The 13151-nt window shown below is 43.4% G+C and overlaps 1 protein-coding gene across 1 annotated transcript in view; it reads left to right on the top strand.

Annotated features, from left to right (window-relative positions):
* The window catches only part of LOC137431473 (complement C3 alpha chain-like), a 65898-nt gene that overhangs the window by 17613 nt on the left and 35134 nt on the right, over positions 1-13151 (top strand). Inside the window, exons 4-5 of the mRNA XM_068122829.2 lie at positions 3462-3551; positions 10609-10698. Of these exons, the coding sequence (XP_067978930.2) occupies positions 3462-3551; positions 10609-10698 (180 nt within the window). The remainder of the gene's footprint in view (positions 1-3461; positions 3552-10608; positions 10699-13151) is intronic.

The following is a 13151-nucleotide window of genomic DNA, read 5'->3' as shown; positions in this document are numbered from 1 at the left end:
ATTCCCTAGAACTATTTATCATGCCCCACTCCTCGTAATGGGATGAAGACACACCTAATCTGACATACGGGCTGGACAGGTCCTCTACTTATTTACATAGACATAGTTCTTCTATCACGATCATCGGAGCACCTACCTATGCAGATCTACCTGGATCTAGATAGTCCCTCTTACCCAAATTCATAACAATACATATATGTATGCCCCGGCCTACTTCATTAATTGGTTCCATAAGCCGTGACGTAACACGGTTTTTGACGTAAACCGGGCATAATGCCTTAAAAATGCCTAAAAATGAAGACAAACACCGTAAAACTAGAGTAAATAACTCCCTATCATGAATGATGGTCGATACCGTCGACCGTGGCAGCCCTAAGGCATGCGCTATCACGGACACTTTTTCACCTTTTTCATACCTTTTAATCAGATTTAACTTATCTTCCATCGTAACCACACTACGCTTGGAAACACAAGCACTATCCTTCTTAGGACCCATGGCTAACACAGACACAGCAAAGGAATGGTATTACATCCCCCTATTATAGCACAAGTATCCCCCTCCTCTCTCTCTCTCTCCCAACTCCCCTGTCTCACCCTCTCTCCACCACTCCCCTCTCTCCCCCTAGTTTTGTGTTTTTAATTAATTTTTCTGAAATGTCTACAATTTGTTTTTCACTTGGAAGTTGTAGGTTACGATGTGTAAATAAAGGCAGAAAAAGTCTGATTTAATGCATTTTAATTCAAGGCTATAAGGCAACAAAAGGTGAATATTTTGAAAGGGGGTGTAGACTTTCCATAGGCACTGTATATACAGTGTGTGTATATATATATATATTGTTTTTTATTAGCTCACCTGGAACAAATTTCAGGGGAGATTATGTGACGGCGCGTCGTCCCTCCGTCAGTCCATCTGTCCGCCCGTCGGTAAACACTTGAAACTTCTTCTCCGAAACCGCTGATGGGATTGCGACGAAATTTGGCACAAATGATATTTGTTGTGTTGTGACTAAAGTTTGTTAACGGCATTAAAAAAGTGGGGGTTTAAGGGGGTTTACGTGGTTTAATGGGTTTGAAGTGGATCCAGGTTTGACCCCCCCCCCCCCCCCCCCCACACACACACACAAAATATGAATTTGCTTTTTCCTCTGAAACTACACACTATTTCGATTAAACTTCACCACAACCTTCACCACCCGTGATGTACCAAAGTTTGTTCACAACATTTTAAAAATCTGCCCCTTTGAGGGTCTACAGGGGGGTTTCCCCCCAAAATCGGTGTTTGCTTTCTTCTCAGAAACTACACTCGCAATTCCCATGAAACTTTACCACAACCTTCACCACCCATGGTGTACCAAAGTTTGTTCACGGCATTGAAAAAATCTGGGTTTATGGTGGTCTATGGGGGGCGGGGGCTTGCCCCTCCATATAGGTATTTGCTTTTTTCTCAGACCCTACACACACTTCACCACAACCTTCCTCATCCGTGAATTACCAATGCGTTCAAGGCATTGGAAAAATTTGGGGTCTGAGGAGGTACAAGCGGTGCAGGGGGGGGGGGGGGGGGGCGGGGGTGGAGAGTTTCCCCCCAAAATAGCTATTTTGTTTTTTTTACTTGCCGGAAAAGATTCCGGCAAGTATGTTGATCTGTTCGTTTGCCTGTCTGTTTGTCTGTCTGTCTGTCTGCCTGTTTGCAGCACTACGTCTACACCGTTGCACGTAGAATCACCAAACTTTGCACACGTATTTGTCTTGCCCTGGAATAGACTGTGCCCAATTGATGACGTCATCGGTAACGTGGTTCGGCCGCCATCTTGGAAAAAACGAAAAACTTTGCACCTCCATATCTCCGAAAGTGCTGAACAGAAAAAATTGAGACATGGCTCATTGTAGAGAACTCTCCATGGGGAATAAAATATGTTAATGATGACGTCATCGGTCACGTGGTTCGGCCGCCATCTTGGAAAAATGGGAAACTTTGCACCACTATATCTCCAAAAGTGCAGAATATAAAAAATTGAGACATGGCTCATTGTAAAGAACTCTCAATGGGGAATAAAATATGTTAATGATGACGTCATCGGTCACATGGTTCGGCCGCCATATTTGTTCGAAATGGCCGATAAAAAGTACATCCCGGCAAGTCCTCGGTCTCTGACCGATTTTTCATCTGTCTAACTGTCTGTCTGTCTGTTTGGCTGTCTGTTTGCAGCACTACGTCTACACCGTTGCACGTAGAATCGCCAAGCTTTGCACACGTATTTGTCTTGCCCTGGAATAGACTGTGCCTAATTGGTGACGTCATCGGTCATGTGGTTCGGCCGCCATCTTGGAAAAACCGAAAAAAATTGCACCTCTATATCTACGAAAGTGCTGAATATAAAAAATTGAGACATGGCTCATTGTAAAGAACTCTCCAGGCGAATAAAATATGTTAATGATGATGTCATCGGTTACGTGGATCGGCCGCCATCTTGGAAAAACCGAAAAACTTTGCACTTCTATATCTCCGAAAGTGCTGAACAGAAAATATTGAGACATGGCTCATTGTAAAGAACTCTCCATGGGGAATAAAATATGTTAATGATGATGTCATAGGTGCATCCATTATGATGTCATAATTCGACAAATACAAAACTTCATCCGATCAAGATGCAATTTCTTGAGCCCCATGTCGGCATAAACTGGTGGAGAAAAAAAAAATGATAACGTCATCGGTCACGTGGTTCGGCCGCCTTCTTGGAAAAACGGAAAACCTTTGCAGTTCTATATCTCCGAAAGTGCTGAATAGAAAAAATTGAGACATGGCTCATTGTAAAGAACTCCCCATGGGGAATAAAATATGTGAATGATGATGTCATAGGTTCCTCCATTATGACGTCATAATTCGACAAGTACAGAATTTCATCAGATCAAGATGAAATTTCTTGAGCATCATCAAGGAATAAATTAGTTTAGAAAACAAATAATGATGACGTCATCGGTCACGTGGTTTGGCCGCCATATTTGTCCAAAATGGCCGATAAAAAAGTACATTCCGGCAAATCCTCGGTCTGTGACCGATTTTTCATTTGTTTGTTTGTTTGATGTCTTACGATTATGTTAGTATGATTCTACATGCTGCCCTGTGCATTGAATTTGGTTTAAAATATGTTTAGTCAGTGCAGTATACTGCAGTATTATTCTGCCAGGGGTATTGCCCCTATGTTTTTTTATTTTTAGGATTGCTTTGGGAGTTTGCACTCTTGTTGTTTTATTGTCTTGTGATCGTTGTTCTTTTTTAAACTTGACTTGGTAGTGTTCCTGCATGTAATACCATGAATCTATTCAAACCAATGAACTGGAGGTTGAAACGTTTCATGTATATGCTGGACTGCAACTAGATTATCACTTTATAATTAGAACTTTCCAACAAAGCATGTACAACATTTTTTTTTTCACTTAACTTTGCATTGGTTTTACAGACGAGAAGACCACTGTATTTTATCATCCAAAGGGTGGCCAAGAAGACCTGACACGATTCTGTGATAAAACATTCTGTCAATGCCTGCAAAGTAAGTGTAACACTATTAGTTTTTTATTTACTCTATTGTTCTGTCCAGCTTTTATTTTCTTTGTTGGACTGAAGTGTTTAATGCGAGGGGCACACATTTTGCTCCCAGTGTCCACCATGACTGGAGTGCCCCGGAGAAGATGACAAACTGAAACTGCTGCTATTTAACTGGACATTTTCTGAACAATGCAATGCACTGCACATTTTTATGTTGTTTTATATCGTAATAAATTCGAGAAAACTGAAGAGTGCCTGCAGGTACAGTGCATTCAGAAAGTATTCAGACCCCTTCACTTTTTTCACATTTTGTTATGTTGCAGCCTTATGCTGAAGTCGTTTAAATTCATTTTTCCCTCATCAATCTACACTCAACACCCCATAATGACAAAGAGAAAACAGGATTTTAGAAAGTTTTGCAAATTTATTAAAAAGAAAAAACTGAAATATCACATTGACATAAGTATTCATACCCTTTGCTATGACACTTGAAATTTAGCTCAGGTGCCTCCCATTTCTCTTGATCATCTTTGAGATGTTTCTACACCTTGATTGGAGTCCACCTGTGTAAATTCAATTGATTGGACATGATTTGGAAAGGCACACACCTGTCTATATAAGGTCTCACAGCTGACAATGTATATCAGAGCAAAAACCAAGCCATGAGGTCGAAGGGAATGCCTGCACAGATCAGAGACAGGATTGTGTCAAGGCACAGATCTGGGGAATCCTACAAAAAAAATTCTGCTGCATTGAAGGTTCCCAAGACCACAGTGGCCTCCATAATTCTTAAATTAAAGAAGCTTGGAACAACCAGGACTCTTCCTAGACCTGGCCGCCCGGCCAAACTGAGCAATCGGGGGAGAAGGGCCTTGGTAAGAGAGGTGACCAAGAACCCGATGGTCACTCTGGCTGAGCTCCAGAGATCCTGTGTGGAGATGGGAGAAACTTCCAGAAGGACAACCATCACTGCAACACTCCACCGATCTGGGCTTTATGGCAGAGTGGCCAGACGGAAGCCAAACAGTTCGATCTTGGTTTCATCTGACCACAGAATCTTGTTTCTCACAGTCTGAGAGTCCTTTAGGTGCCTTTTTGCAAACTCCAAGTGGGCTTTCATGTGTCTTTCACTGAGGAGAGGCTTCCGTCTGGCCACTCTAGGAAGAGTCCTGGTTGTTCCAAACTTCTTCCATTTAAGAATTATGGAGGCCACTGTGGTCTTGGGAACCTTCAATGCAGCAGAATTTTTTTGTAGGCTTCCCCAGATCTGTGCTTCGACACAATCCTGTCTCAGAGCTGTGCAGGCAGTTCCTTCGACCTCATGGCTTGGTTTTTGCTCTGATATACATTGTCAGCTGTGAGACCTTATATAGACAGGTGTGTGCCTTTCCAAATCATGTCCAATCAATTGAATTTACACAGGTGGACTCCAATCAAGGTGTAGAAACATCTCAAAGATGATCAAGAGAAATGGGAGGCACCTGAGCTAAATTTCAAGTGTCATAGCAAAGGGTATGAATACTTATGTCAATGTGATATTTCAGTTTTTTCTTTTTAATAAATTTGCAAAACTTTATAAAATCCTGTTTTCTCTTTGTCCTTATGGGGTGTTGAGTGTAGATTGATGAGGGAAAAATGAATTTAAACGATTTCAGCATAAGGCTGCAACATAACAAAACGTGAAAAAAGTGAAGGGGTTTGAATACTTTCTGAATGCACTGTATATCTCACACGGATAGTCGTGGCCAAAAATATTGGCACCTTTGACAAAAATTTTGGCATTTTCAAATAATGCACAATTTCTTCCAGAAAATGGTTGCAATTAAAATATATTTTGGTTTCCACATATGTATTTCTTTGGATTGCAGTGGAAAAAAAAACAAAAAAAGCTGAAAAAACTACTAAATCTTGGCTTATCCACAAAGGAATCCTAAAATGGCCCGGTAAATATTATTGGCACCTTTTAGAAGTTGTTAGAAATAATTAGATTTCAAGCAGGTAGCCAACCTCCCTGGCCATGGTCGCAAGAGAAAACTTGATCGAAAATTGCAGTGAAGGATTGTTCAAATGGTGGAGAAAGCATCTTGATCAACTGCCAAACAGATTCAAGCTGACCTTCAGACACAGGGTACAACAGTTTCAACTCACACCATCCGTCGCCCACTCAATGAAATGGTAGGAGACCCAGGACTGAGAGAGATACACATAAGAAAGGCTGACTGGAGTTTGCCAAAACACACCGGAAAAAACCAGAATCCTGAAAATCCTTGAAACAGATGAGACCAAATTAGAGCTTTTTTGTAAAGCACATGATCTCTATGTTTACAGAAAAACAAAATTAAACCTTCAAAATAAAGAACACTTTCCCTGCAGTCAACCATGGAGGAGGTTTCAGTGATGTTTTGGTGTTGCTGTGCTGCCTCTGGCACTGCATGCCTTGAATGTGTGCATGGCATCATGAAATCAGGAGATTACCAAGGTATTTTGGAGCGCAATGTTCTACCCAGTGTCAGAAAGCTGGGTCTCCGTCAAAAGTCATGGGTCTTGCAGCAGGACAATGACCCCAAATACACTTCAAAAAGCACCCAGGAATGGTTCAAGCCAAAACACTGGACTGTTCTGAAGTGGCCAACGATGAGTCCAGATCTAAATCCCATTGAACACCTGTGGGGAGATCTGAAAACAGCATTTGGGAGAAGGAAACTCTTCAAATCTGGGAGAACTGGAGCAGTTTGCACAAGAAGAGTGGGCCAAACTGCCAGAAGAGAGGTGTAGGAAGATTATTCATGGCTATAGGAAGCGCTTGACTGCAGTTATTTTGTCCAAAGGCAAATCCTTTGTCCAAAGGCAAATACCAAATATAAAGTCTGGAGTGTCAATAATTTTGTCAATGCCATTTCTTTTTATTTTCTGATTTAAAAGGATATATTAAGCTCTGAATCAAAAACAAAGGCTCTGTAACATTCACAGTGAAATAAAGACTTGTGGAGACCAAATACTTTTGTCAATTTCAACTTATTTTTAGAGAAAATTGTGAGTTGTTTGAAAAAAGTGCAAGGGTGCCAATATTTTTGGCCACGACTATGTGGGTATGTATATACAGTAATATCCCGGCCTACGTCATTAATTGGTTCCATAAGCCGTGATGTAACTCGGTTTTTGACGTAAACCGGGCGTAATGTCTTTAAAAATGCCTTAAAATGAAGACAAACACAGTAATTTGTAAAACTAGAGTAAATAACTGGAGGAGGCTGCGGCTTCGCCCTGAATCTTTGCCGCTCCCCGTCGGGAGTCCCTCCGTTGTTTTCTATCGGTCGGGTCTTCTCCTCAAACGGGGTGACCGGCACAGACGTGTCGACCGTGAGCTGGCTTGTGTGCCGAGTGGCTCCGGGCCCCGCTTCACCACGGCGTGCTTTACCCAACGTGTCCGAGCAGTTTCACCGGTGGTCGTGTCGTGTCGTCTGTGACGAGTCGTAAGCATGCCCCGTCTTTCCTCGAGCGGCCAAAGTTGCTTGCTTCTTTATTTTTGGACGATGCGATATACGCAGAAACGACGACGTACAGGCAGGCATTTGCAAATCCATGCACATGTGCACATGCACACGCCGATCGGTTCTTTTCAAGGATATGCATCAACAACAACTTGCTACTCCCTGCACCACAGATGTCAATTTCCAAACAATTTACCTACTCCCTCTACCTAACTTTAAACTACCCTCCCCAGGTATTTGTGAAGGGGTCCATCCTCCCCCATCCACTCCTTCGCACCATGCACTCCACACCACTCAATCCACACTACTCACTCCACACACCATTTATTCCCACACACCAAGTATTCTCTCCATTTATCCACTTGCACCCCATGCAAGTCAATCACTCAACACCATTACACATGTCCTCAATACACCACTCATACACTTTCTCCGGTCAGCCCAGACCATTGCCTCATTTCACCAAGTTCAACGATAACCAGATTCTCACACACACAACCATTCTCGACCAATGCCTCATTTCACCAAGTTCATTCCAAAGATCCTCATTCAATTCCTCATTTGCGCCTAAAGCTCATCCTCATACTCACACACATGACACACCAAGATACACTGAGAGCGGCTTCAGCTTGAAGTCGCCGGTGCAATTACCCCCAAGCATTAGCGTTAGCCGCTCCTTCACGACTTTGTAGCCTGGCATGGTCTTCTCCTCCTTCGAGATAAAGGAGATGATGATGTAGGAGTGACGTAAAGTCGCACATAATGATGTTCGCTGAACTGAAATTTACTCTAGAAGAGTGGTGTAAAGTCGGATTTGACGTAGGTCGAAATGGTGTAAAACGGGGTATGACTGTATATATATATATATATGTATATATATATATATATGAACAGCAATAAATTGCTGCATGGGGCTAGTGTGAAATAAATTCTGACTCAACCCAGGACTGCAAAACCAAGGCTATTGTGTCTTCTTGCTATGGAATATCTTTTTGTGTCTTGTGTCTTATTGACTTCTTCCTTCTTCCTAAGCTATGGAATGTCCCTTCTTTTATATAGTTTGCCACATGGCGCATCTATATATATATAAAAAACACAGTTTGTGTGTGTGTGTGTGTGTGTGTGTGTGTGTGTGTGTGTGTGTGTAATGTTACCGATAGACTCCTAAACGGAGAGGCTCACGTACTTGATATTTGGCACAGACATGGCCATTGAGCCTGGGAAGAACATGGCCGACCTAAAAATTTATTTCATAATATTTTTTGACCATATTTTTACCTCAGCGCATTTCAGCGAGGAATATTATGCACGGAATCTGACCGGTGGTAGAGCAGTGCGCTGATTCGCTCAGAGCGATCACGTGATGTTCCTTGCCGCCATTAACTCAGTTACACGTTCGCACGTATTTCAGAGCGAAAAGCGATTGCGTTTTTTCACATTTCAGCGAGGAACATTGCCATTCACACCACATAGGTTTTGGTAATGTCGGAGTTTACGGGCGTAAACTGGATAGGTGGTTGTAATGTCGGAGTTTACGGGCGTAAACTGGATAGGTGGTTGTAATGTCGGAGTTTACGGGCGTAAACTGGATAGGTGGTTGTAATGCCGGAGTTTACGGGCGTAAACTGGATAGGTGGCTGCCTTCAAACCAACTGCCTTGACGAATGCTTTGTCGAGTCTTACAGGTAGAGCAGTACCATGTCTTCCCGTCTGATACATCACCACGAGTAATAAAACCACAACGGACATTACATCGAGGGCAAATACAATAATTCTTGATGAGTCTGCGACGTGCACACCACTTAATAATGTCAGGTATTAGAGCCAAAGAAGTGATATTATGATTAATAATACATCAATAATACATTAATACATCAATAATTATTGTATTTGCCCTCGATGTAATGTCCATTGTGGTTTTATTACTCGTGGTGATGTATCAGACGGGAAGACATGGTACTGCTCTACCTGTAAGACTCGACAAAGCATTCGTCAAGGCAGTTGGTTTGAAGGCAGCCACCTATCCAGTTTACGCCCGTAAACGCCGACATTACAACCACCTATCCAGTTTACGCCCGTAAACTCCGACATTACAACCACCTATCCAGTTTACGCCCGTAAACTCCGACATTACCTAGGTTTTTTTTCTTTCATCTTTAGATCCATATTTTTTTTCAGCGAGGAATATTATACACGGAATCTGAATCGGTGGCAGAGCAGCGCGCTGATTCGCTCATTCGCGCTCATTGATGACGATCACGATCACGTGATGACGTGATCACGAATGATGTTCTTGATGCGATCACGTGATGTTCCTTGCCGCCATAAACTCACAGCAAGTAGCATAGATTTTAGCATGATTAGCATGATTTAGCATGATTTAGCATAGATAGTAGCATGTTTCACATAGATTTTTTTTCAGCGAGGAATATTATACACGGATTCTGACCGGTGGCAGAGCAGCGCGCTGATTCGCTCAGAGCGATCACGTGATGTTCCATCCCCGCCGCCAGTTGGCTTCACTTTTCACGGAGTATGAGTGTTCTATATATTTTCAATTCAGTGCGCCCGACTCGCTCACGTACTTGATTTGTGGCATAGACATGGCCATTGGGCCTTCACGGTGTAATTTGTGCGAGGCTTTTGTCCGAGTGAGCTTGAGTCGAGAGGGCGAATGTACGGGTTGGGAATGTACGGGTCTCCCTTCCCCCATCTGGCAACGCCGGTACTGGAGGGCGTCACAGGATCGGTGAGTCTCCAAAAGCCGCTTCGTGCTGTTGCGAAGATTCAGGACGATGTCGCGATTGTTGTGCTGCTCTCCGACCATGAGAACTGCAACGTCATTGTTGACTGGCCCTCTCCTTCCCTCCCCCTTCCCCCTCCCCTTCCCTCCCCCTTCCCCCTCCCCTTCCCTCCCCCTTCCCCCTCCCATCCCCCTCCACCCTACCCCCTCCCCTTCTCCCCTCCCCCTTCCCCTCCCCCTACCCCTTCCCCTCCCCTCCCCTCTCCCCTTCCCCTCCCCCTCCCCCCTCCCACTCCTCTCCTCTCCCATCCCTCCCCCTCCCCCTCCCCCCTCTCCTCCCCTCCCCCTCCCCCCTCTTCTCCCTCACGTTTATACACGGAATGCCGGGTACTTCCCCCCCTCTTCTCCCCTCCCCTCCTCTCCTCCCCTCCCCCCCTCTCCTCCTCTACCCCCTCCCCTCCCCTCCCCCGCCCGGCAATGCCGGGTACTTCTGCTAGTATCATATAAAGGGGCCTATTTTATGGCCCTGGCATTTTCCCCAAGAACATAGCATGATATTTCAAAAAAGTTGTGGATGCCTCATGACAAAGCTTGGTGGATGAGTTGGGGAAGTGACAACAACAAGCCAATTCGATTTTGGTTCAGATCCGAATCCAGATGTGGCCCACGAGTGGGATACAAAACGTTATCTGTTCAGCCTGGCGGAGCTATGCGCTCTATCAAGTGCCCTTCATGTTTTGTATTGTATTGCATTGCATAGACTATTGCAGCTATTCACAATTTGCTTTCATGCAATGCTTATTTTATTTTTGCTTTTCTTTGCTCAGGCTCGTGTCCTCACATTTCTCTCACTATGAATACTACTATCACTGTTGATCAGCGAATGGAAATACTGTGCAGTGGTTTCAATGATTATGGTAAGTAATGAAATGACCAGTCAGCTTGGTATCAAATATAGTGTCGAGTATGTAAGGGTTTGAATAGTCTGTTAAACACATACATGTAAGATAGTAATCTAACTTTAGAGGAGGCCTTTTTCTTTTTTTGGCCTACATCCTCACTAGATAGCAAACATTTTTGACCACCATGTCCTGCAGAAGAATTGATGTGATTACAATTAAATAGTGTAGAATGCCTTTAAGTTTTTATGGAGCTATTAGTAAACACACACCTTGATCAAATTGACCACTCTTTTCTTTGAGAGTAGTTTTATGTTTGCAATTTGAAAAAATTCAACACATGTATTGTTATGAAATTGTAACTCGCAGTTCGGCCTGTATTCAATTCAATTTCAGTATTCAATTCACTCAACTCTAACCTGTCTTGCCTGGGTTTGAATCCCAATGCAGCTATAAACTGTCATTGTGGTGTTTTGCAGGCAAGGTGATTCATCAATGTGTGTGCCATCCCTCGAATGGACACTAAACTGTGTCTCTTCCACTGACATTAATTTGTGCATGATAAAGATCCCACGGTCCTTTGAGAAAAGTAGACGAGCTTTCTCCGTTGCCCTGAACAAATTACAAATTCCTTCTCTAACCTATAGGAGGCACTGCTTCAATGGCAAAGCTTCATTCCCAGCAATGAGGCAACCACCAGCCACAGGCTGCATCTGAGATCATGATGACCCATACTCTTTTCTGATGATTGTCACTGGAGAATTGCATTCTGTCCAACCGGCCCGATTTTGGCGGGGCAGTCCCAATTTGACTTTACGCGTCCCACTTGCCAACCGACTGCTGAAATGCCCCGCTTTAAATGCAAAATGGACAAAAGTAGTGAGATGCACAGAAATCTCGTTTTTTGTTTTGTGATCTCGAGCAAGAAAAAGGGTTGTCTGGCATGACATATTCAAGAGTAACTCACACGGCTCGCAGCACCACCGTATGCATGTGAATGGCACTCACTTCCACAACCAAAACGACGTTTTTTGAGGGATCGAAGACTTATGATAGAGCGGAATACACACGACATACATGCAGACGAATACACGAGACATGACACAGGACTATGAGACAAGACAAACATAGCAGTGTGTCTGTCTCTCTGTCTGTGTCTCTCTCTCTGTCTCTGTCTCTCTCTCTCTCTCTCTCTCTCTCTCTCCCCTTCTCTCTCTCCCCTTCTCTCTCCCCTTCTCTCTCCCCTTCTCTCTCCCCTTCTCTCTCCCCTTCTCTCTCCCTCTCTCTCCCCTTCTCTCTCCCCTTCTCTCTCTCCTTTTCTCTCTCCTTCTCTCTCTCTCATTCTGCGGACAGAAGCTACCTAGAGAGAAGTACTGTTATTTAGATCTCTGCCAACACTCAAGATAAACATTGACGATGCCTGCTTTACTCAAAATCCTACTGCAGAGCTTCTGAAGTTGAACAAATCACCTGTCCGCAAATACAATGCCGATCATGGTAGCTATGGTCAGCCAGCTGCAGTGCAAGCATCAGCCACAGTTGAAGCCAATCCAGTTGCTGATCTTAATGCCAACGCCGATCCGATTCATGCTGTTTGTTGACTTGATAACATTGCATTGTCTACTTCGAATTCACATGACATGAATACATGCGATATCAATTTGTTTGACAATATGTTTGTAATTATGTGTGTAAGCATTTTTTTCATGCCAGGTTATCATTTATTTTGACTCCGTTCCAGCTGCTGCCCTGCTGTTCACACTAATTTCAGTTATGTGGCGAGAAAGCAAACAATATTCGACAAGAGACGGTGATATCAATAAACAACATGACAAAGTTAAATGTGCCAACGTGTATGGGAAGGTCAGGACAGGGTATGAGAACCAGGGGCGGATACAGGCCATCTTCCGGAAGACTGTTTACATCTTAGGTCACATTTCCACATTTCCAAGTGCAAAGTCTTACAACGTTATTTTGTTTCTTCAACGTTTTATCAGCAGATGTGGAACCATTCAATGGATCACTTGATCTTTATCCAATGGACTTCTGCTGGGGCTACATAAAGATATTTGTAAAACTTAACCTCATAACTTTAATGACATTCCTAATCAAACAAAAATAATTCGCTTCTGGTTTGGGGTTTTCTGCATGTGGTGGGGAAAATCTGAGCTCTCTGTTTCCACCTCACTAAAGCTGAGTTTTCCGAACCACATTCGTCGTGTTTGTATGTTGTGTCTTGTCTAGGTGTTGCTGTTGTATCCCGTGCAATATTTCTTGTTAATTAGTTTGTTGTTTCTGCTATTCATTTTGTTTTGTATTGTTCAAGGTTTGTTCAAGGTTTGTATTGTTCAAGGTACCCTCCTCCCGTATGATAGACCCGAGCCTCGTCCTGGAGGTGGGGTTGCTATCATTATTAAAAAAACTGTCTTCCTTACTCGCCCTGCACTGCCCTCTCTCCACCTCACCCCCAG

This window comes from Myxine glutinosa, unplaced genomic scaffold (genome assembly GCF_964187855.1).
Source record: "Myxine glutinosa unplaced genomic scaffold, kmMyxGlut1.1 SCAFFOLD_937, whole genome shotgun sequence".
In the NCBI taxonomy this organism is placed as follows: Eukaryota; Metazoa; Chordata; class Myxini; order Myxiniformes; family Myxinidae; genus Myxine; species Myxine glutinosa.
The sequence above is the reverse complement of the archived record's forward strand: the minus strand, read 5'-3'. Positions and strand labels throughout refer to the sequence as shown.